The sequence below is a fragment of the Anopheles ziemanni genome, chromosome 2, assembly GCF_943734765.1.
Source record: "Anopheles ziemanni chromosome 2, idAnoZiCoDA_A2_x.2, whole genome shotgun sequence".
Classification (NCBI taxonomy): Eukaryota; Metazoa; Arthropoda; class Insecta; order Diptera; family Culicidae; genus Anopheles; species Anopheles ziemanni.
In genome coordinates, this window is record NC_080705.1 from 6,543,344 (window position 1) to 6,565,598 (window position 22,255).

The 22,255-nt window shown below is 43.7% G+C and overlaps 1 protein-coding gene across 1 annotated transcript in view; it reads left to right on the top strand.

Moving 5' to 3' along the window:
* Positions 1-22,255, top strand: part of LOC131284345 (uncharacterized) — a 38,345-nt gene that overhangs the window by 8,502 nt on the left and 7,588 nt on the right. The window contains 10 exon segments of the mRNA XM_058313204.1: positions 13,840-14,193; positions 14,261-14,403; positions 14,490-14,664; positions 14,749-15,083; positions 17,235-17,327; positions 17,422-17,554; positions 17,641-17,728; positions 19,063-19,125; positions 20,726-20,806; positions 22,093-22,185. Of these exon segments, the coding sequence (XP_058169187.1) occupies positions 13,840-14,193; positions 14,261-14,403; positions 14,490-14,664; positions 14,749-15,083; positions 17,235-17,327; positions 17,422-17,554; positions 17,641-17,728; positions 19,063-19,125; positions 20,726-20,806; positions 22,093-22,185 (1,558 nt within the window).

The window sequence follows — 22,255 nt, forward strand, 5'->3', positions numbered from 1 at the left end:
GAGAACCCATCACTAGTAAAAGGGCGGGAGGTTGTGTCTTCCGATCTTGAAAATGTACATTTTTCGCCGCGCAAGAAATGAGCGAGGGACGCAAAACTTGAACGAGGAGACACATTAGCATTAAAATATCGTCTGGTTTTGTTGTTATTTATTCTATTTCCTGCGAAGATTCGCTTCCAGATGATGGGTGGGAAGCCCGTTTAGGCGTGGTTTCATAATCGGGACGTTGTTTGGAATACACCCGGACTTCTCCTTCCTTTTGGCCTTGACCTTTACGCTGGCGCAATTGACTGGCAAGTTCAGCCAACCACCACCCCACAGTACCATTAGAGGGGGCACAAGTATTCACGCCGGGGAGGGTGGTGCGGGCGTTGGAGTAAAAGGTTTACATAATTTATCGGAAAAAATCGGGTCCAATCTCTCCGAGGAGCTTGGAGTTGGTTTTCCCTTAAGTGGCTGTTGTGGAAAGTTGGGAAGGTTTGGGGCCGACCGCAACCCACCACCCGCTTGTTGATGTTTATTTGCTGATGAAAAACCGACCGCACCAATACCATTGAGGGCAGTGATTTATCTTCTTTGGGGACCATTTACTCATAGTTATGCCCCCCCTCCCCTTCCCGTGGGTGGCTGGTTTGCTGGAGTGTAATTTTATTTAAACATAATAAACGCAACAAAATAAATCACTGCTAATCCTAAATGACCCCGTGCGTGGTCATAATGGGAGGTGGGATATTTTGCGAACCCCTGGCACGTTTATGGCACGAGGATAAAGATTCGCGTAAAGATGATTTCCTTCCGGGAACATTATCGGTTCGGTACCACCGACACACTTCCACAACCGGCATTCCTGCTTCCTTTTTTCTGTTGGATGTCGTCAGTCAAAGCATCCATCGTCGTTCGTCCGTCGTGTTGATAAAACGACGCGCGTGTTCGGTCGTGTTCCATGACATGGCGCCGTCGTAAATTGAAAGCCCAGTGTAAACATCGCCCGGATGCAGATGGCATCGTTGAGTCATGATTGTGTTTATCTTACCGCGCGCTTGTTCCGGAAATTCACTGACTTTTTGCATTATGTTTGTTGTTTTGCCAGAGTGTAATTTAAAACGGTGCAAGCTGAAGCAGCAGTATGTTGTTGGTATATTTGTCTTTTCAATTAAATTTCCCAATCAAAGAAAAAAATTGTTTACGATTGCGGTTGACAAAACAGAGCTGTATAGGCAACATGATTAATCCTCTACCTTGAACACGGGTTTCTTTCATGGGGCTTGCTCGATTACTCACACCTTTATTAGCATCAAATCATTCGTCAACAGCGGCTTGTACGTCGCATGTCTATTTATAGATCTTTCCTACTTTTTCTACGAAAGCTTATGTTTTAAATCCATCATTGAAAGTATTGAAACATAAATCCCCCCCGTGGTTCAAGCACGCTGGTTAGATATGTTTCCGATGTCTTTATAACCGCAAAGCAAGGCAAGCCGCATGTTAGGGAACGCAACCGGAAAGGGTACGGCGGACGGCGTAGGCTTCTTTTTTCGTCGGTTCCGGGGACCGTGACCAAGCCATCGTTCCGCACCCCGCACCCGTTCGATCCAACCAACGATGATGATGATGCTGCTGTTCTTTGCGACGGTTGGCCGGAAAAGTCATTATTCCGGGTCGTCCACTCACCCCCGGCGCGCTGGCGCACAAGAAAGAAGGAAAATGTGGAAGCAAACGATTCTCGAGAGAAAAGTCTTGTCTATCATCCTCACACAATAAGATAAGCTTTTGATTTCCCTTACTAACATTTGATGTGTATAGCCAGATTTTTTTTTATTTACCATATCATATATAAAAACAAAAGCATATTTCAGAATAGCTATGATCCTAATATCAGATAACTATTTTTTTTGGGCAGCAATAAAATAAAAACATTAAACACCATTAGGTTTCCATGTCGTGCCCCATTCGGAACATCCTCAAAATAATCGATCAAGTTCGTAGACATTTGTGGTGTAGGAAAGACGCAAGATCGTTTACATAAAAACCTCCCCTTTTATGGTGATCCGACCTACATCACCCCACAGACACACACACACACACACGAAAAAAGGTTTCAATCAAACCTGATGTTCGAGAGGAAGCCACAAAACCGTCGCTCCCCACGAAACCACCAACCGGATCAATGGTTGAGAAGGAAAGTTCAGTGAGAAGATTTGCAAGGGATTTATGGCGGAGATGGGTTGGCAGTCAAAAGGCGATGTGATTTCGGGAGTGTCATTAGCAAATATGGCCAGAAACAACACGGCATGCACTTTGGACCACAAAAAAAAAGAGCCTGAGGGAAAATGTGGGGGGAAAGCACAGTAATTTAAAGTTACGCTCGTAGGCAAGAAGGGCCTGCGGAGGGCGGGCTCGGTACCGGTTCGGTTGTCATAAAAACTGACTTGAGTAAATTTGAAGAGTTAACCATGAGCCTCTCGGTAACATGAAAGCAAACCACCACCAGGGGTGGGTTGTTTTTTCGGGCTGTGTAAGTAATTTTACGTTCCGTTGCGTAAGCGGACGGAAAAGTTGACGAAAAGCTCCTTTTTCGGTGGCTTCCAGCTGTGTTGCGAACTTTCCATTTCCTCAATTTAATTTGATCCTAAAATTCAATCAAACGTGGTCCCTGACATGTCTTAACTGGTATGTTTTTTCAATTATACCGATGTTGAAAAACCTATTTTCCCCGAATTGAATTCTTTGTCTTTATTGAAGCAAACAATTGAGATTTTGAAATTTCCATTCCTAGCATAACTAACAGATGGAGAGGAAAGAAAAGAAGAAATAAAACACAACTCATGCTCAACTCCATCGCACCTGAGTGCTAACCAATCGTGCATGTACACACCGGAGTCTGCGGTCACTGACGCTGTTCACGATGGCGATGACTCATCTGTCGTTGGAAAATACCGTAGCAGCAGTTCCAATGGCATGTCATCATATATGATAAACGGGAGATACCCGGCCCCCCCGGTACGACCCGTAGAGGACGACGAAAGTCGTCTTGTGTCGACCACGACAACGTTTTCCGTGGTTCCCACGAGATATTGGGAAGGATTCCATTCCAGGAGCGTCTTCAAGGGCCGCCGGGGTGGAATGCCAGAAAGGGTTACTGTAACGTATTTATATTGCCAGCCACTTCTTCGCTTGGCTCGCAATGTTCAACCAACGGTGAAATGATGAAAATTGTCACCGGAGCGAACGAGACTCGTGGTGGTAGAGGGAAATGCGGAAGCTAGACTATGGAAGATGAAAATCAGTTTCATCCAAGCGTTCTCCGATGTCGCTTGCTGTTTCCGCCCGTGGTTGTGTATGACAGTCGTATTTTTAGCTCATCATTCGACGCCACCTACCGACCCCCCATCCCTCCCCGAAGGACGAAAATGGAAATTCCAATCATGGCGACCCACTCAAACCCGGGGACTCTAGTAGTCGGCCCATGTTCCTTCGAAAATATTGCCACTTAAAGAGACACATCGCTTTGTCCCTCCGGTGGTGGCAGGCTTTTTACATTTCCAGTATATCGACCACAACAGCTGGTATGATGATGGACGGCCCGTATGAATAATGGCCGCATTGGATAAATCTCTGCTGAACCCTTCCAATAATAGCTTTCCAACAGAATGTTGCTTTTGTTGCGCGAAACATTGGGAAACATAAATACCAAGGACATTAGCGGTGTTCATGTCCAGAAATGTTTGTCGTCAAGACTCGGATGTTTGTGAGAGTTTGTTTTCCAATAGCTTTTTTGTAAATAAACATCCTGTTGTTTACACTCACAGCTTAAAGCGACCGGATGCCCGTTCCTATCTGATGTTCCAATAAGGCTTAATCCACCAGTAATCGGAAGTTCCCAATCGTTAGGTTTACGCGATATGGTCGTTCGTTGGCACACACAGCTGACGGTGTGTTAGATATCGATATCGTTAGATAAGCCTCATCCAGGAACGCGTCTTTCAGCCACTCACGCTTAACGCTGCTCAACTCATACTCCCCCATCACGAAAAAAGGTAAGACGGAAAGTTGTCGCCATAATTGGCATCCGAATTAGCACATCACCGCCGCCACTACCAATCCTTTACGTCCGATCGTCCACAAGAAACCCATGGTGATAAGAAACTGACGCCGCACGGGTGGGAGTAGTGGGCAATAGAAACCACCAACACATCTCTTACTAAAATCTCGCGAGCTCGTTGGAGTTGGGGCGTTATCTTTTTCCGTCACCTGGCAGTACGCGGTAGATTTTCCAAAGATTCGGAAGGTAACTTTCCGCGCCCGAAAGGAAGGAGTGTTGCGCCACGTTCGATCGTCGCTTGGCGGAGTGGATTCCAAAAGTTCGAGTGTGAGAATCTCTTTAGTAGCGCATCCAACACTGTGCCGCAGCGCCATCGGAGAACATTCGCGAATAGTTAAGAAAAGAATCTTCTAGAACTTCTAAGGTGACAAGTGCATCATGCATCTGGGAACAGAAATGTTGTCCGTTTTAGATTTTGTAAGTAGACACCGTTTTCCCAAAACCATGGATGCTCCAAATTCTTTTCTTACGTCCCATGTCTTATGCAACTCTGATTTAGGCTCTGATTCTTTCTCGTGGGAAACCGTGCTGTGAGCCTTTTAATCACCAAATTAGTTCGTCGGTCACTGGAATGTGTCTGCTAGCGCTGGTTTTAGGCCCCGTAGTCATCGTCAGGGCTTAAGTCAGGAATCTATGTATTTCTTGATATGGACCTTTTTTTTTCTCCACATTTGTTCGGCATTGGCGAGGTCTCACACGCTCACTTTAGTAGCCGCAGCTGAGATGGACAAGTGTTTCGCAAAAAAAAAATAAGTAAATACTCGCACTCACACCACGTACACCACCCCAAGCAGTTTATGCTTTGGATGCTGAATGAAGGAGTTTTGTACGAAGGTGGTGCCACAACGCGGGAGGGGGTAGTTATGCCAATGGAAGGTGACATACTCGCAAACTCAGCACACCGGTGGTACAGTCAGCAAGTAAAACAGCCAACAAACGGCGGAATCGGTGCCCCGGTACCTTGGCATGGTTTATGCATACTACGTCGTGTAGCGGCAAACAGCAAACTGCCTGTCTGTCACTCGTGACTCCAAGGCAGTCATCACCACCTCCGTCGTCCATCACCCATGGCCACTAGGTTACTCCGCTGCTTTCGGCGTCGTCGTCGTTCACTGGCAGCTGATATCTGCCTGCTGCAGTGTGTGCGTGTCCATGTGTGATTGACGTGAATGGTGCCATATGCGCGGGGCAGTGTGAGGCAAAACATTCGCCGGTAGCTGAATCCTAATGCACTGGTTTTGCATAGCCATTATGTGATGCTTATAAAAATGGTTGTTCATGTAGATTGTTGTTGCCTTGTGGGTAATTCTGATAAATGGCTATGAACAAGTTTTACTCCTGAAGGATCATTAGATCGTCTCCTAACGGTTACCGGAATACTGGTGATGTTATGTATTCCATATATAACTTTTTGGCCCGTAAGTGCTTGTACTGGGTAAGATAATAATGCCAACCACATTGTGAGCTTCGTACTGGGTGTCCTCAAAGGTAAAATCGAGCCGAACGCTACCGTTCGTTCGACCTTCCGTTCGAAAGAGGACACGTACAGAACGTTCGAATTACCTACATTCTCCGATGACAGAATCTCCAAGTGTGACGACTGTTGTACTGCATCATTGCCTATATGTCTATAGCTTTTGCGTTCTTTCCGGCAGAATGTGTGGCATTTCGCGGTGTTTTGATTTCCTACCCAATCATTCGGCGCGTTTGTCTCGGTTCGGTTGGTTTTTTTCCTCCTCAACCACCAGCTGAATATGATCCCACACGGTCGTCAACGGTTCGTGTACTCTGACGTCTCCGAATGTCACCGGCCCTTATCAGCACGATGGCGTACCCGTGGCCGTCGCTATATCACGCTGACGTCCTCGCCAACGATAACATATTGGTATGTTGTTGTCCCTTGGCACACAATCGTGCGTCACGTAAAAAAAGGTACATGATAGAAGCAAATCCAGCCGGCGCACAGAGAAACCACATTCCCTACTAACGAACACAACAATGAATCGTTTGTGTGCGATCGGTAGTTTCGCAGTCGGCAATAAAAATGCTGGCAGTGGCAGTGGAACACTTTTATCCAGCGATCGGCGATAAAAATTATCATCGGCAAATCAAGCAACCGAGATTGAATATACATCTCCGAGCCGTCATCTCGGGGTTTGTTGATTACGAATCATCTGTTCAGGTCGGAGCGCGGTCGCACCGGTTCGGTCGGAACGCTGGGAAACGGGGGCAAACTGGAGAAATCATCACGAGGTAGAGGGAAGATAAATAACTCATTTCCGCGCCGGAGATCAATTCATCAATACTCCCACTCGGTGGATGAAGGGGATGATGGGTTTGGTCGTGCAAAAATGGGGGGTTGCCTTCTCTCGTGGATTTTTAATGATGGCGGTGAGTGTGTGTGTGTGACGTTGAGGATGAATTCCAATGATGCAACCAATATGCTAACGAGACGGATTCAACAGTGGGTTGCGGTTTTTGTGTCCATCACCTGTGTCGATGGACAAATCCTACATTTATTCATGTGCCACACACCTATTTCTTATGGTATTAATTTTTCCTGAATGTGCTACAACACACTGTAAAAAAGGCCCGTAACAAATTCAACCCTTATAGTGGGCCTTATGTCATGGTACTTCATGTGTGTTTTTCTGTTTCCATAGCACCGATCAAAGGTGAAGTGATGATGTTCAAACCAGAGCAGACCGCCTGTTATTGAGTGCACTTCCAAAGGCTCCCGCGTAACGCTTATAACGTGTGTAACGCAAACAAAAGACACAGCTGGCAACCGCTTGAAACTCCTCTCCATCGTGTTGCCAAAGCGATGAGTCAATCCGCCTCGGAAAGCCAGCCCAGTCTTAGCACCATAAACTGATTGTACAAATAATAAACGCCAAAAGCCATAGATCAACAGTGCCTATTTGTAAACTTCGTTACGGTAGCGGATGAGGCGTGTACTGCAGGCGGGAAGGTTGGAGGGAAGCTATTGGTCAAAAGAAGCTGATGATCGGTGGATAACAGAAAATACAACTAGCAACAGCACACCCATCCCAGTCCCGATTGCTTCGATTTGCGTCCCGCGAAAATGTTGATCATAAACATATCGGGTTTATTATGGTACTGAGTGGATGATGCTGATGATGACGATCATGGCGGCGATAATAATATTTCGGCCGAGCAAATTTGGGCCGACGATTGCATAACGTTTGTGCAAATACGCTGATGTAGTAGTGCTTGCCGCCGAGACCTGTGAGTGGCATAGATAATTTTGTTTACAGGAATCTTTCATTCATGGTGACTAACCAGCGCCACTCGAAGAGGTTTATTTAAACGTTTGATTCATCATGGATTCCCTGATATTTACCTTATGGGTTTGGTTTAAAATGTCCTCGTAGCATTTTGTCACCCGCGTTGTATACGTTCTTTGCCATCTGGTCTCTGGTCCAAGCAATCCATGCTCCCGGAACGTGATCGGAATATTTGACTCTTAGTTTCGCCATTGTCGGTCACGGCGGGTGAGCAAATGTTCATCCTTAAACTTAAACCCCGTGAGGCCAAGGATTCGTGTATGTGTGTGTGTGTGCTGATCGTGCGAGAAGTTGCATGACCATCACCTAGTCCATAACACTGCGATTCCTTCGAGGTTCCGTCGTCGTCAAGCCGGTACGACGAAGCACAAGTGATGGTATGAATTGTCCAATGAATGGCTTCGCGCTAGCGGAAAAGAAGATTGGAACCGATGGATATCACTCCAACTAACCTCTCCTAAGCTTTGACCGTGTACCCAGTGTTGCCAGCGACCGTTTAGATGTTACGTAAAGTGTAGCTTCTGGCAAAGCTACATTCCGGTGTCTGTGGTGTCAAGTATTAGTAAAGTATGGGATTGTTTAGAAGAAACATTTCTTGCCAATATTTCAATGAAAGTTTAATTCATACTGAACTATTCAATTCAAGTTCTCTTACAGTAATTGTATAATAAATTTACTAGATATTCGCGGACAGACGTTATAAGCAAGGAATTCAATGTCAGTGTCAAAGGTCCCCTGAACTTCTCTAAACGTTGCCAAGGTTGATGGCGCATGGCAGATCGTTGTACGTGGTTCAATGACTCCAGCCCGACCGTACTTGACCACGCTAGTAAACGTGTGGCCATCGTTAAATGCTCTATTCCAATAAATAAATCAAACAGCGCTACACAACCCGGTCTGGTGAGGGATCAGCGGCGACCGTAAACATGGAGGAGACTACAACAGACGTTGTCGCAAATTGCATCAGTCTATCGTTATTGTGCCCGTAATGTGTGGTGGACAGTAATAAACAAACTTAGCTTCACTCGAAGGACATTGGCGTTCGTTAAAGTACTACACTCTGATTGACTATGGCTGTAGTAAACAACGAGATGTCATAAAACATACCTATATGTAAGCCTTTCTGTCGTAGAAATCTGAAATCAAAAATGCCTAGAAACAGCTGTGCCTAGCTCTAATTTCCTGACCCTCTGGAACTCGGGAATGTGTCGTTGTGTGAACTTCTGGTGCGTTTTGTTTGCTTTAACGTGTGGCATGCGATAAGAATACTCCACCCATATCGCTATAGGCTTTGCTGTGAAGTTCATGATGCGGAAGCTTCCTACCCACTCACATGGGCGTAAATAACATCCAATATGGTATTCCCCAGCGAATCGTGCACCCTCTCCAGTTCCCACGCGCTCCGGGTGGGGATGACTAGTTGGTGAAACTATGTGCCAGCATGGTTTTACTTATCAGATGACCAAATCGGTTCGCCCACGCGGAGACCGACGTCGTGCCCTAATGCACGCCCTTAACCTCCCACTGCGCCCGGGGTACTCCAAATCTGACATAATATTTAACTCAAGCCACACCAATGCCATCGCCGTGGTCTCTTATCACTAGAAGGTGGGGGTGGGCGGTACTGGTATGTGTGTCGATTGCCCTTGATGAATGTTTGTATTACATTGATTTTTACCCACCTGCTGTTATCGCCATCGTTTCGTGCTACTATTAGCCTGTGTAGGTAAGGAATGCTGTTGCAAATCGTGTCGCATTTCTCTAAAGAAAAAAAAAAACCAATACATCAGTTGGATTAGAGTTGGGAGATTCAGATTCAAGGACATGAATCTGAATGACTTGTAGCATCGATTTTAAGATTTATGGATCTGTCCATGGAATATTCGCAAATCCCAAAGAAAAGGAAACCAAGGAAACATCATCTAAAGGAAGTTGGATATATTTGAACTACTTCGAAAAATGTACATTTATTTTTCCGCTTAATGTTGTCCTTGCCCTATCCTTTTCGTATCAAGTTTATCAAACTGGAAGATGTTAACTAAACTAATCGTGGACGTTTTTGGATATATTTTTTCATGATTCCATTCTAATGTTGCCAGACTATTTACAAGTATCAATTTAAAGGGAATGATTTATACAACTCACTCTGATGAATGTTGTAAGCAATACGACATGGATAGCTTGAAATCTCGGAAAGGAAATCTCTGGCGGTTGTTTATAGTGTCACATAATCGTAAAAAATACCATCACCTATGCCGAACATTCACACACGAGACATACGAGAGAGCACAACCTAAAGTGCCTGTGCAATCACGGATGATTAGAATTTGATTTGGGTTTTATGGCCACAAGTGCTTTAAACTGATTTGATTCCCTGTAACAACATGTGTCGCATCCTCCCGGCAGGGTAGAGTTATTAGTAGGAGGACGCTATTCCTTGATCTATTTTTACTCCATTCTGCTGACTTTGGCACATTGTGACAGCGCAAGCGAACGGCAAACGAGGCGCACGTAGAAACGGGTCTTCCAATTTAATCTCCGAGGACACTTGACCGATCGACAAACTCTACCAGAGTCCCTCCAGCTCAACAATACATTTTCCCATCAAATTGAACGACGGGAAAGGACAATGGACTCCCACGCCCTGGAGTGGCCAGTCAACACCCAGGTGTGTTTGCATCACTGCCGCCGCCGACCGACCACCTGTGGGAGGTGGTTAGTGCTAGTGAATTTCATTGACGCGCCCCTTTTGGGGATGCCCACGGGACGGTGTTGAGTGCTTATGCAAAATTGATCCCACATCTGACCGAGAGTTCGGTCGGTTTGATTTTTGGAACGTACGAGCCTGGCACGGGCAGAGAGTAATGGTGTTGGTCCTTGGACCAACGCTAAGAAGTCTCGTTCTGTCCGTCCGAAACCTAGCTGTTGCGCTCTATGCGAGAGTCCTGTTGATTCACCTGAATGATGCAGGTTGATTGTTGAATCGATTATTTTGTCCACGTCGGCGGCCTCCGACCGTGTTCGGTCGCTTCGTGTTGTGGCATAGAAATAAATATAGCCGCAAACGACGGGAAGGATACGGGTTGTTGAATCACGGCACACACAGTCTCGCATTGGACCTACGTTGCTGCTGCTGCTGCACGTTGGACGTGTTCTATCAACCATTTCTCTGGGATTTTCTCTTCGAAAAGGGAAACAATACTGCAGGCAATGCAGAACGCCATATACCCCACCACTGTATCGATAAAATAAACGGGCTATGACAGTATCGAAAAGTCATAAAACCGAGATTGTACGATTGAGCGAAGGACTGAAGGACTTTCCTCCTCTTAAAAGGATCTACTCTTTTCTGTGCTTCATACTGTAAAGTGTGAACCTACGGGGAGTTTGAAACTCGAAGTCATCAAATGAAGTCCTTATCGCTGTGCCCATCTATTCGTGCCGTTGAATAAATAAAATGCAATACTCAACAGACCTTCATTTTAACAACCTTTTCCGGCACTTCCATTGGTAACGGGCAGTAAAACAACATTGCTGCATCTTCACAGAAACATTTGCGGATGATTTCGGTAGCCTTAAAGCTGTTCATAAAACGACCCTTTCATTAATGCATAAAGCGAATCGTCGCTGGGCCTATGCTGGGAATGTTGGAAAAGGTAAACAAATATGAAAATTCCGTTTCCGTTGCGAATTTTAAATTCAGTTTGCTATCACAGGCCGAGCACACGTATTTATGAAACATATTGAATACCCTCTTCTATCCATTACCAACGTGCGTTGACACTCGATGTTTCGTTTTGACCGGCGGCTACTGGTATTTCCTTTCCAGCTCTAGAGTTTGGCCAAAGGTAATTTTAGCCGCTTTATAATACTTACTCCATTGCACCGCATGCGTAGTTTGTTGCAAAAGAGTGAGTCCACCACGAGGACGGCGCGTGCACGTGCGAATGATGTTTGCATTATTCATTAGCTGATGTCTTCAATTTGCTCCGCCAAATACCTCGGGCAGCTCCAATCGCTTTACGCCCGGAGCGAAGGGCTTTTCAAGATGGTTGCCACACCAGGCGTCCCCCAAATCAGTGTTCCATCATTCGTCTTACCCCCGGGGGGACTTAAAGAGGCACTGCAGGCAACACTCAATTCGCTATTCATAACGCACAATTGGAGGCCGCAGCTTCTCCGGTGCTCAATTAGCGTAATCTGCATTTCGATAAAGTGAAGTGAAGCTAACTTATCAGCATCAGACCGGCGGGGGCTCTTGATTGCCGGATCGTCCGGCAACGGGTTCGTTGGTCACTCTAAAGCTCTCGCTGATTTGCGGCCTGGTGGAAAGGTGTGGGAAATGGGTTTATGAAGCTTAATTTGCATCGGAAGGTAATCAATTACATGATGCAAGTCATGGAAGGTAGGCTCTGCTCTGGAAAATGAAAGTGAGGTTTGCTTGCCCATCTACAATTTCGGACGTTTCTTTCGTGGTTGAGAAGAAGACACTCGGATCGTAATATGCTCAAGTTGAGACCAGATATCGTTGCGGCATTTTATACCATACGACTTGCAGATAGCTGCACAAAAGTGTGGTTCTCACGAACGTTCCTTCACTGCGTCGGAACTGTTGTGTACTGTGCTGCTGCTGTTGAAACGATAAAAGGAAACATCCTCCTCTTGTCGTGCATAATTTTTTCGCTTTTGCATTGCGCATGCATTTAAGTAGGTCACTTTTCTCCATACGATAACGAGCCGCTTCTCTCCTCAAACACTCCATTTCCATCTTGTATGTGATCCAATGCAATACGTTTGTCATTCGAAGGATCTGGAGATACAGAACTACCCAGAATCCCAATGGAATGATATCACTATCACAAACCGCCCTGCAAATAGGGGGGGGGGGGGTACGGATTGATTCCGACAAGGCACGTGCGTTTCCCTTTCGGGAGAGATATTATAAGCTTTCTTATGCTAGCAAGCAGGAAACACTTAGCCTCGGCTTCACGTTCACAGGTGAATTCACGGAATTCTCGACATTGGTCCTCAGTGTCCGTCCCTGAAAAGGATCAAAGTGGAGGATGAAATGCTTTGCACATCAACCCACTTGACATCAAAGAGGACCTTCCCAAGGTGGAAACCGCTCCACAAAAGGTGTGGAGTATGTTATTTAGATTCATCCTTCCGGTCGGGAGATGGGGGAAAAGAAAGCATCCATTTTATGCACATTGGCCCCGGAAAAGCCGCGGGCACTACCATCTCTATTCCTGGAATCGAAATCGGTGTACGAATGTATTTCGGATCCGGATGGATTTTTGGACGGGATCCAATCCAAATATAGATCGGCATGAATTTATTTCTGTTAGCTTCGAAACGGAATGAAATGTGATAAAAACCGTCCCCGAGTTTATCCCCGAGATGTATTTCAAACATTTTATTTCCTTTTCTGTAACTTTTCACAATTGCTTTTCTGTCCGTGCGAAAGGACAAAAATACAATGCTGAGAAAACAGTGAGTGTCATTTTATTACATTTGCCTCCTCACCTCGTCGTGCGTGCGGGCGGCTTCCTCTTAAATGTTTTGATTCAGATAAATGAAAATTTTCCTATTAGCTTCCGACAAATGAGTTTCCCGTCTGCCGTGCCTCCCCTGCCCATCCCATCTTCGTCGCACCGGTGTTTGCGGAGAAATAACAACCTGGAGCGATTTTGTAAATGGTTACATGTTGATTTTCCCATAACAACCCGGTTCTCCAGGTGCGTCAGGCGGCTCGAAAAACTCGTGTCGACGGTACGGGACAATTGTGCGACCGATGTCTCGGTCTAGTCCCCCCACCAGCAGCTAGCAAAATACTTTCCATAGCGCTTCCGGTCTCACGAACAAATTGAGATTACAAAGATAAAATGTTAATCCTGTCCTCCATCCGCTGGCTTCTCCCTTTTCCGGGTGAAATGTCTGCCAGGAGTGGGAGTTTCCAGGACTTTTTGGCAACGTCAGCTTCCAGGACAAGGAGGATTGAAGGTGTTTGTTGTCCGCCTTCTTCAGTGTTGGCGTTGAATTTGGCGTAAATTCATTTGCACAATTTACTTTCATTCATTCAATTTCAGCTTTGCTGAGTTTTATTTTTCCACTTTCCATTTTCACTGCTCGGTGTTTTTGGCCTCTCTTAGGTTCTGTTTTCCGTAAACGATGGGGACACTGGTTTTTCCTTTTTTTTTTGTCAGGTGTGTTGCCCATTGCATGCTAGGCCCCTTTTTTAATCCATTTAAAAGCAAGATATCCAATCGAAACTGTTTTAAACTCCAAAGCTGGTCAATCTCTATCCATGACAACCGAGGACAAATCAATTACTTGACTAAATCTAGAATTCTTTGATCTTTTATTAAAAAATAGATCATCGCATCACATTAATCTTTCTGTGTTATTCCGTTTTCTCTCTTCCTACAGATGTCGGGGGAGCAGTCACTGCGGCCTCATCGGCCCAAGTCGGACAAGGAGCGCAAGATCGGTCACCGGCGGGTCGGCGAGGGGGGCGAGATTACGTACAAAAAGATCCAGACGACCACGATCATGGGCTCGATCCAGCTCGGCATCCAGCACACGGTGGGCAGCCTGGCGTCGAAACCGCGGCGCGACCTGCTGATGATGGACTTTTGGGAGCTGGAGACGATATCGTTTCCACCGGAGGGCTCCAGTATGACACCCGCGCACCATTACAGCGAGTTCAAGTTCAAAATCTACGCTCCGATCGCGTTCCGATACTTTCGCGACCTATTCGGAATTCAGCCGGACGATTTCATGGTAAGGGGGAGAAGAGGGTTTGAAATTGGAGGCTCTTTATGGTACTAATGTTTGCTTCCTCCTCCAGATGTCCATGTGTTCAGCCCCACTGCGGGAACTGTCGAATCCGGGTGCATCCGGTTCCATCTTCTACCTGACGGACGACGATGAGTTCATCATCAAAACCGTGCAACACAAGGAGGGCGAGTTTCTGCAAAAGCTATTACCAGGGTAGGTTCGGAACTCACTCCGAGTAGTTCAAATGGCATCAAAGTGCGGGTCTCTAATTTATTTAAATTTCATTTGCTTCGTTGCAGGTACTACATGAATCTAAATCAAAATCCCCGCACGCTGTTACCGAAGTTTTTCGGCCTGTACTGCTACCAGTGCAATAGTAAAAACGTTCGATTAGTCGCCATGAACAACTTGCTGCCCTCCTACGTTAGGATGCACCTCAAATACGATCTCAAGGGTTCGACGTACAAGCGAAAGGTGAGTGAACGTGGGTTCACCCACCCAGCAAGCAAAGGCAGCTTATTTTAATCCGCTTGTTTTTGTTACATTCCCATCCGCCAGGCAAACAAAGCCGAACGCTCGAAATCGTCGCCCACGTACAAGGACCTCGACTTCATGGAACAACACCCGAACGGGCTGTTCCTGGAAGCGGAAACGTACAGTGCCCTGATCAAGACGATCCAGCGCGACTGCCGCGTGCTGGAGTCGTTCAAAATCATGGACTACTCGCTGCTGGTCGGCATCCACAATCTCGACCTGGCGGTGAAGGAGAAGCAAGAGGCGGCCGCCAAGGCGCGCTCGGAGGGTGAATCGGATTACGAAGACGCACCGGAAGCGGATCAGTACATGGTGCAGGAGCGTGAGGAGCAACGCTCGACGGCACTTAACCGAAGCAGGTGAGTGAGCGAAATCGCCCAGGCGCTTCCGGCCAGCGTCGCCGGATGCGAAGGAGAGCTACTTGCATGCCATAGGGGGAGGGGGAGGATGAATTTGGCGAACGCTACAGTGTACCTACCGCTGGCTTCCGTTCTTACAAATGTGTAATGTTTTCGTCGTTTGCTCGGAATTACCGCCATTTTGTCGGCATTGCTGCTTGGCGATATACATTTTAATGTACATTTAATCGCCGCTTTTAATGTTCAAACGTTACGTTGCGGTGATTGTAAAATTAGCTGCTTCATTTTATTGGTTATCGCGCAAAATTGCTTCATTGGTAAATATGTTGTTTTTTGTTACCAACCAACAAACTTTTATTTCAGTACATAAATGTATTCTCGGTTTATAAATTTGCTTACACCAACAATTTTAATTGAGTGAGAAGATTTCAATCAATCCGTATTACGATAACACAACTTATTGCTGTAATGGAGCATGTGTTGTTTAAATTATTTGTATCCGCTTTATTGTTGTTTACAAATGAGAAAAAAAAAGTTTATATATGTTTAGCGTAGTAAAACCGTTTGCACCTACACTTCCAGAGACGTACACAGATCAACACGAAACGGGGAATAAAATTGACAGGGAATACAACCACATACGATACATGAGGAAAACTACGGGGGGATGCAATAGGGAAGAGGCTCTACAGTACGGCTAAGGAATTCGACAATTAATTTTAATCCTTTCGGGGTTGTCAAATTCTACACCAAAACTCAACCAAATCAGTTAGGCTTCCTTTTACCTTCGAGCGAAAGGTAATCGGGATCACAATCTCTCCTGCAGAACAAAACTCGTTGTATAGTTCACATTCACAAACAACAATCAAATCCACGTGCACTTGTTGATGTCTTAGTTCTCGGAAAACCAAATCCGTATCCACACAAACCCTACATCTGATCCCAAGTTCTTTCCGGCCGTTGTTGCATTTGCCCTTTTCCTTTCATCATAACTGCTCCTTCCTCGTCGCCTTATGCAGTGCCGTAGTTGAGTTGTAATCATCTGTACCCCATTCCCGCCACCTACTCAAATCGTCGGTCTACCTTTTTTCACTTGCGTGTTAAATTGCGTTCATCATGAACGGACCATTTCATTTCAACCCTGGATACCCATGCTCTTTTTTTCCTAAATACCTTAGAGATCGCAAAACACCCGCAAAACGAAAGTAAAATCTTCGTTGTACGAAATCCGCTCCATCTTTATTAGATTTTGTTCTGTGTTTTGCTAACTCAAATTCAATTTTCCCTCTAGCTGTTAGATCAAGAATTTTTGTTAGATGTTCGCACGCAAGGACCATCGAATGTGTGTGTGAGTGTGTGTGTGCATCACACAAGCCAAGCGGAATGTATAAAGACCGATTTTGCAGAATCCAGCGAGAATTCTACTGACCTCGTGTACCTTGTTCGTTCTCGTTCTTTTCCCAAACCTTCATCCCTGACGTGTAACGGATGTTTTTAATCTATATACAGGCACACAACCTACGGAAAGATGCTTATTAGGTATGGAGACTCGAGTAGATTATAATGGTGGGGTATCGTACTAAAGGAAGATTGTAGTGAAGAGATTTAACGATACGGATCTGAAGATGTGTTGCAATGTAAGGGAGGGTTCTTTTGATTTTATATTTATTTCGGTTGACAAAAGTTCCCTTTCTTGTAGTGAACAATTTTACATATGATTGGATTTTTTAATGATTTCTATATCATGAGAAACATGCTCGACATCGAACATCAGGAAAAAATGGAGACGCCTGGTCGTTGGAACGGGTGAAATATGTTTGATTTTATTTCAGACGGCAGCTTTTATCTGGATATTAATTCTAACGAATCCAGCTATTCAAATACTTAACAGGACATTTGATGTATATTCTATTTATGTTACCCATTAATCTTCGCCATGCAAACGCTCCGTAGCGACTGTTGTTTTTGCGCTATTCGTTTGGATCCAACGATATGCTATACAAGTAACCGTGTTCTTCTAGTTTGTGACTCAAAGCTGTATCAATCAGTTGGGAGTGTAGAAGTGTTTCGTTAAACATAAATAATGCACAATAAGCGGCTATATGGTATTAAACTAATATAATACTTTACATGCTCACCCCCACTTCGTAGATCTATTAACCGCCAACGGCTTGTTGCGCATTCGACAGCAATGGAAAGTATTCAGGCCGAAAGCGAACCGATCGACGAGGAGGATGACGTTCCGTAAGTAATTCCGGGTTCATAAGAACACTATTTTTATTTCATGGGGTCGTCGTGCAAAAAATAATGTCTCAATGTATGTTTCATTTCCCCACAGTCCCGGTGGTATTCCGGCACGCAGCGAAAAGGGCGAACGTTTGCTGCTATTCATCGGTATTATAGATATCCTGCAGTCCTATCGGTTACGGAAAAAGCTCGAACACACGTGGAAAAGTATTATCCACGACGGTGTAAGTATCATGAAGCGATATCACAATGTGTATACATTGCGTTTCACATTTACGGAGATTAATTGTTCGCTAACTTCTCATTACAGGATACCGTGTCCGTGCACCGGCCTTCCTTCTATGCACAACGCTTTCAGGAATTCATGGCCAAAACTGTTTTCAAGAAGATTCCATCCCGTAAGTATCGATCATTGATAGTGTGACTACTTCATCAAGGCAAAGAAGCAGATTCATGCCTTGTTTTTCCTGTTTTCTGTCTGCTATCTACGGGCCAAACAAACTTTCTGAAGCGAAATCATTGTAAATCGTCAATGTATTTCAAATCAATCAAAGACGATCCAAGAGTGGAATGTTTTGCTATTTGTGTTTTATATCCACACCAACTACAAACATGTACTACAACAGCGCCTTGTTCTGCGTTTGCCTGATAATACGCTAAAACAAACCTATGTATTTCTTACCATCTGTTGTGGCAACATTATTATTATGGCCTGCAATGGCCCAGTCAACCCGTACACATTTCTAAGGAAAAATGTAAAATAAAAACACAACAGGAGGAAAACAGCAAGGAAAACATCATTTTGGGATTTACGAGCTAATAGAATTTATATCATTGGAGTCGTCGGTCATAAGGACTGCGGTTTAAAATGTGATGCTAGTGAATATTGTTTCTGAAACAATTGTTTAAGCAGTGTGAGCCTTAGGGCTCCGTAATACATCCGTTAAATGCATAAGATACTTTTCTTTTCAATTCGATGTTGATGTACTTTTATTATTGTACGAAATTTATGTAATGGGTTTCTCCATTTTGTAGCTCACTTAATACCTACTATAAAAGCACTCAGAAGAAATGCAATCATTCATTTTTGTCTCAATAAGAAGGTAGTAAAACCTTCACGGTATAGAAATTTGATTCGTATGTCTACGTCTATGTTTAGAATTGGTTGTGGTGACTCGTTTCCGTGGAAATATACCAATATTTCCGCTAGTGGTGTCCATTACTCTTTGTACAGGAGGTGAATATAGCAAGCCTAACTAATGAAATCGTGATACCTACGAAATCTCTCAGCTCAAACCCACTAGAATTATACTAGTATGATGACCACAAATATGCAGAAAAAAAAACTAACTAAACTTTCATTGTGTCACAGTATTCGTTTTTACTCACACGTCTCCGATGTTTGAAAGCGTCGCCTCTTTGTCAATGAAAAGCAATTCTCTGATCTATATTTCTTCTTGCTTCTTGTTCTCTCTTATCTCTCTTTCTCTTCCCTTATACAATCCACGTGTATGATATATTTGATAATATAAACATGAAAATACTCACGCTGCGACTAAACTCGTTGCTACAAAAACTTACAAAAAAAAAAAAAAAACAATTACCTTCTGGCGGGCCAAACAATATTTACATCAACTGTAATGTTAAATGTTTACAACAAAACAACTCTTCCGTCAATATTCAATACTCTGCGTAATCTTCAATACCCCTTTTAATGCAATACAAACACCAGTGGATCTGCCCGAGATCAAAGGCAATCATAGAAAATTTCGCACGTTGGTCACCAGCTACATAGGTAATCTAACATCATTCTCCTGTTGTTGTTGTTCTTGTTGTTATAGCGTGTTGTTATGCGTTTTGTTTCTTCGTGTGTGTTACTTTAAACCTACTGTGCTTTCTTCTAATTGTTTTCTTCTCTTGCTACTTATGCTCTGTTCCTATTCTGTTGCTTGTGGACCCCTTGCCTCCTTAAAGATATAATCCTATCGAACGGAGACTAACTTATGTTTCTATTGCGTTTTCTTTTATCGTGTTTTGTGAATGTTAATACTAATCATAAACTTTTTCCTTACCAGCTATTGTGTTTGCTTTTGTGTTGCCGTATGTAATATTGTTCTCTTACCAGCAGGAATGACCACTGAATGGGAATGCCAGAGGATGTTTTATTTAAACTCTTCTTTGAGCTACTTGTAGTTAAACAGTACAAGCTTTTCCTCTTTTTGTGTGCATTCTTTATGTTTTGCTCGTATAGTTGGATCGTTTTACTCTATATTTCTTCTTCTATCTTTTGCCTTTTCCATCGTTCACACAATCACATGCTATTTCAAGTTTTGTTCTTAAATTATTTCATAAGTTCAAGGAAAGTTGTTGGACAATATATTTTAATTGAAAAAATTGTCACCATGCTGTTGTAACATACCTCACCAGTATAAGGCTCGTGCAAAAGTTATTGGTTTATATTATTTTGTAGGCCTTTTACTCATTCTACGCCACACTACTACTAGTTCATTAAGTTAGCTTGTGTTGCTAATCACACCTCCACAGATCCAGATTCCATGTCCATGGACAGAGATTTGCTAAGCAATTCATTCTTTCTTTTACATCACGCAGACAGAATTCTGTACCATAAACTGTAAAAGGTTCGCTCCTTTGAAAGATGAGTTTTAAGTAAAATATTGTATTCTTAACCATTTTGCCCCAGAGTGCTCTGTTTTCTACTTCTTCTTCTCGTATATGATTACCTCGTTTTGTTTTGCGAGTCTAGTTTTCGTATTTTTTCGTTCGATTGACCTCTTGATATACATAATTAAGGAGTGATTTCTTAGTGTTAGTGCTTTTGGATACGTAACTACCGCTAAACTACCTCTACACAGTGCTTATTACTATAATTCAAATCCACCGGAGTGGAAGAAGGGAGTGGCAGTACCAGTACGGCCTCTTCTTCGTAAAGAGTTTAAGCAAATGTTATACTAAACTTAACCCGAACAGTGCGTTTTGACTTCATCGTATTGTTTGTTTTTCTCTTTTTTCTTTCTATATTTTTCTTTTTTGATTTACCTTACCTCCACTACCGAAAACCGAACCTGTGTTCTTCTCTACCTACCACCACCACCACCACCATCACCATCGACACGATCGAACCGCGCGTGATCGTGGCAACCCTACCGACCATGACCACCAACCCTCTGCGCCATCTTCTACTTCTCCATCCTACCGGGCCGATGTCCGGGACTCCGTTTTTTGCGCTTTTATTATCGGTTTTGCAACGTGACTGGCTCGAATTAAAATATATTTGGCAAACGTATAAACGCTACGGCAAACCTTTCAAACCAACTAAAAACCCAAATTTAAATTATACGAAAAAAAACCCCATCGTAACTAAATTCCATGTAAAGCGCTAAAACATTCACCATCCAAGAGAAAAAGTTTGTCGAAAGCAGCACAGAGAGCAAAGAATGAAGAAACTGATAGTCAGCGTAAGTGTTTGTCTTAATTTTCATTTAGTTTAAGTTTTCCACACCACCACTAGGGTATATTTCCAAGCAAAGGTTTTACACTGTTCTGTTATAGCGTATTAGTTTTTATCAGAATTCTAGTTTTAGTTTTTGTTTGTGTTTTGTTAACGAGGGTTAACTTGTTTCCATCCATCTGAAACTAACAATACCGAACAGCCCCTATCGAGATGTAATATTTTCCCACTCCTTTTCTTCTGTCATGTTTATCTCTATTCGAATTGTATAATCGTACATCTGTTGTGCTCTTTCTCTCTCTATCTCTCTCGTGTGTCACCTTTATTGTTCTATGTCTTTCTTCGCTGTCTATAACGAAACGTTTAACTGAGACACTGTTTTCCTAATCTCCTACCTCATGGTTAATCTTGTCCGTCTATATACATTTTATTCAGGAATCCTTTTTTTTGCCTATTCATCATCGCTAACACCATGCCTAAGTTTAACATTATCTGGAAATTATTTGCAAAATTTAAGCAAAATCTTTACGCCGTTACCTATCGCTTTGAATTAATTACTACTTACCTTCATGGTTTTTCTAGGTTGTTTGTTTTCGATCGTATTTTCCGCATGAGCGAAATTCCGGAACTAAGCAGATCACTTCCATTTAGTTAAATTTCTCGAACACGCTGACGTGCTTCCGTCGTTTTGTCATGTTACCCTTAACACGTTCTACAAGTTTACTATTTTTCCGCGCGATCAATGTCCTTCGAGACGAGTTGTCTCTATTTCACTTTCACGTTTGTGAAACCATTTGCCGTACCCGTATAACCCCCCCGTAAACTAATGTTGTATTTTTGTTTAGTTTAATACTCTTTACCCCCTCACACACTACTTCTTAATGTACTCTCGATTTGTCACGGTTTTTGTGTCACCGTCTCTGTCTCTTTATCTCTCTGTACCTTTTAACGTGCGTGTTGTGTTGTGCTATCATTTTATCTCGTATGTATCTCTCTCTCTCTCTCCCCTCGATTATCTGTTCTATCTCATCTCTAGGCATAAGAAAAAGGACCTCACATTAAACAAAAACACGATTCGTTAAACTAAACACTACTCGAACATAAGGCTAAGGATGCTTTTCTGTATGAAAAGTGTCTTTTCCCTATTAGAATAGTCACATACCGTACACACACACACACACACACCGACAAGTAGCATTAGCACGATGGACGCGCGGTTAGTTGCTTGCAAAAACTAATTGAATTTTTCCTTTATTTCCTTTCGGAACGATTGTTTGACGACATGTTGTGCAGCCGTAGCCGGCAGCTCCCACCATCACCAAAACCAACAGTTCAATCCGACGCAGGCGCATTTCAATCAGCACACAACAGGGACACCTAAATCAGGTAATTTATGACCCTTTTTTTTAAGCCTATATGATCGTGTTTTCCACCGTCGAACTGATTGTTAAACCGT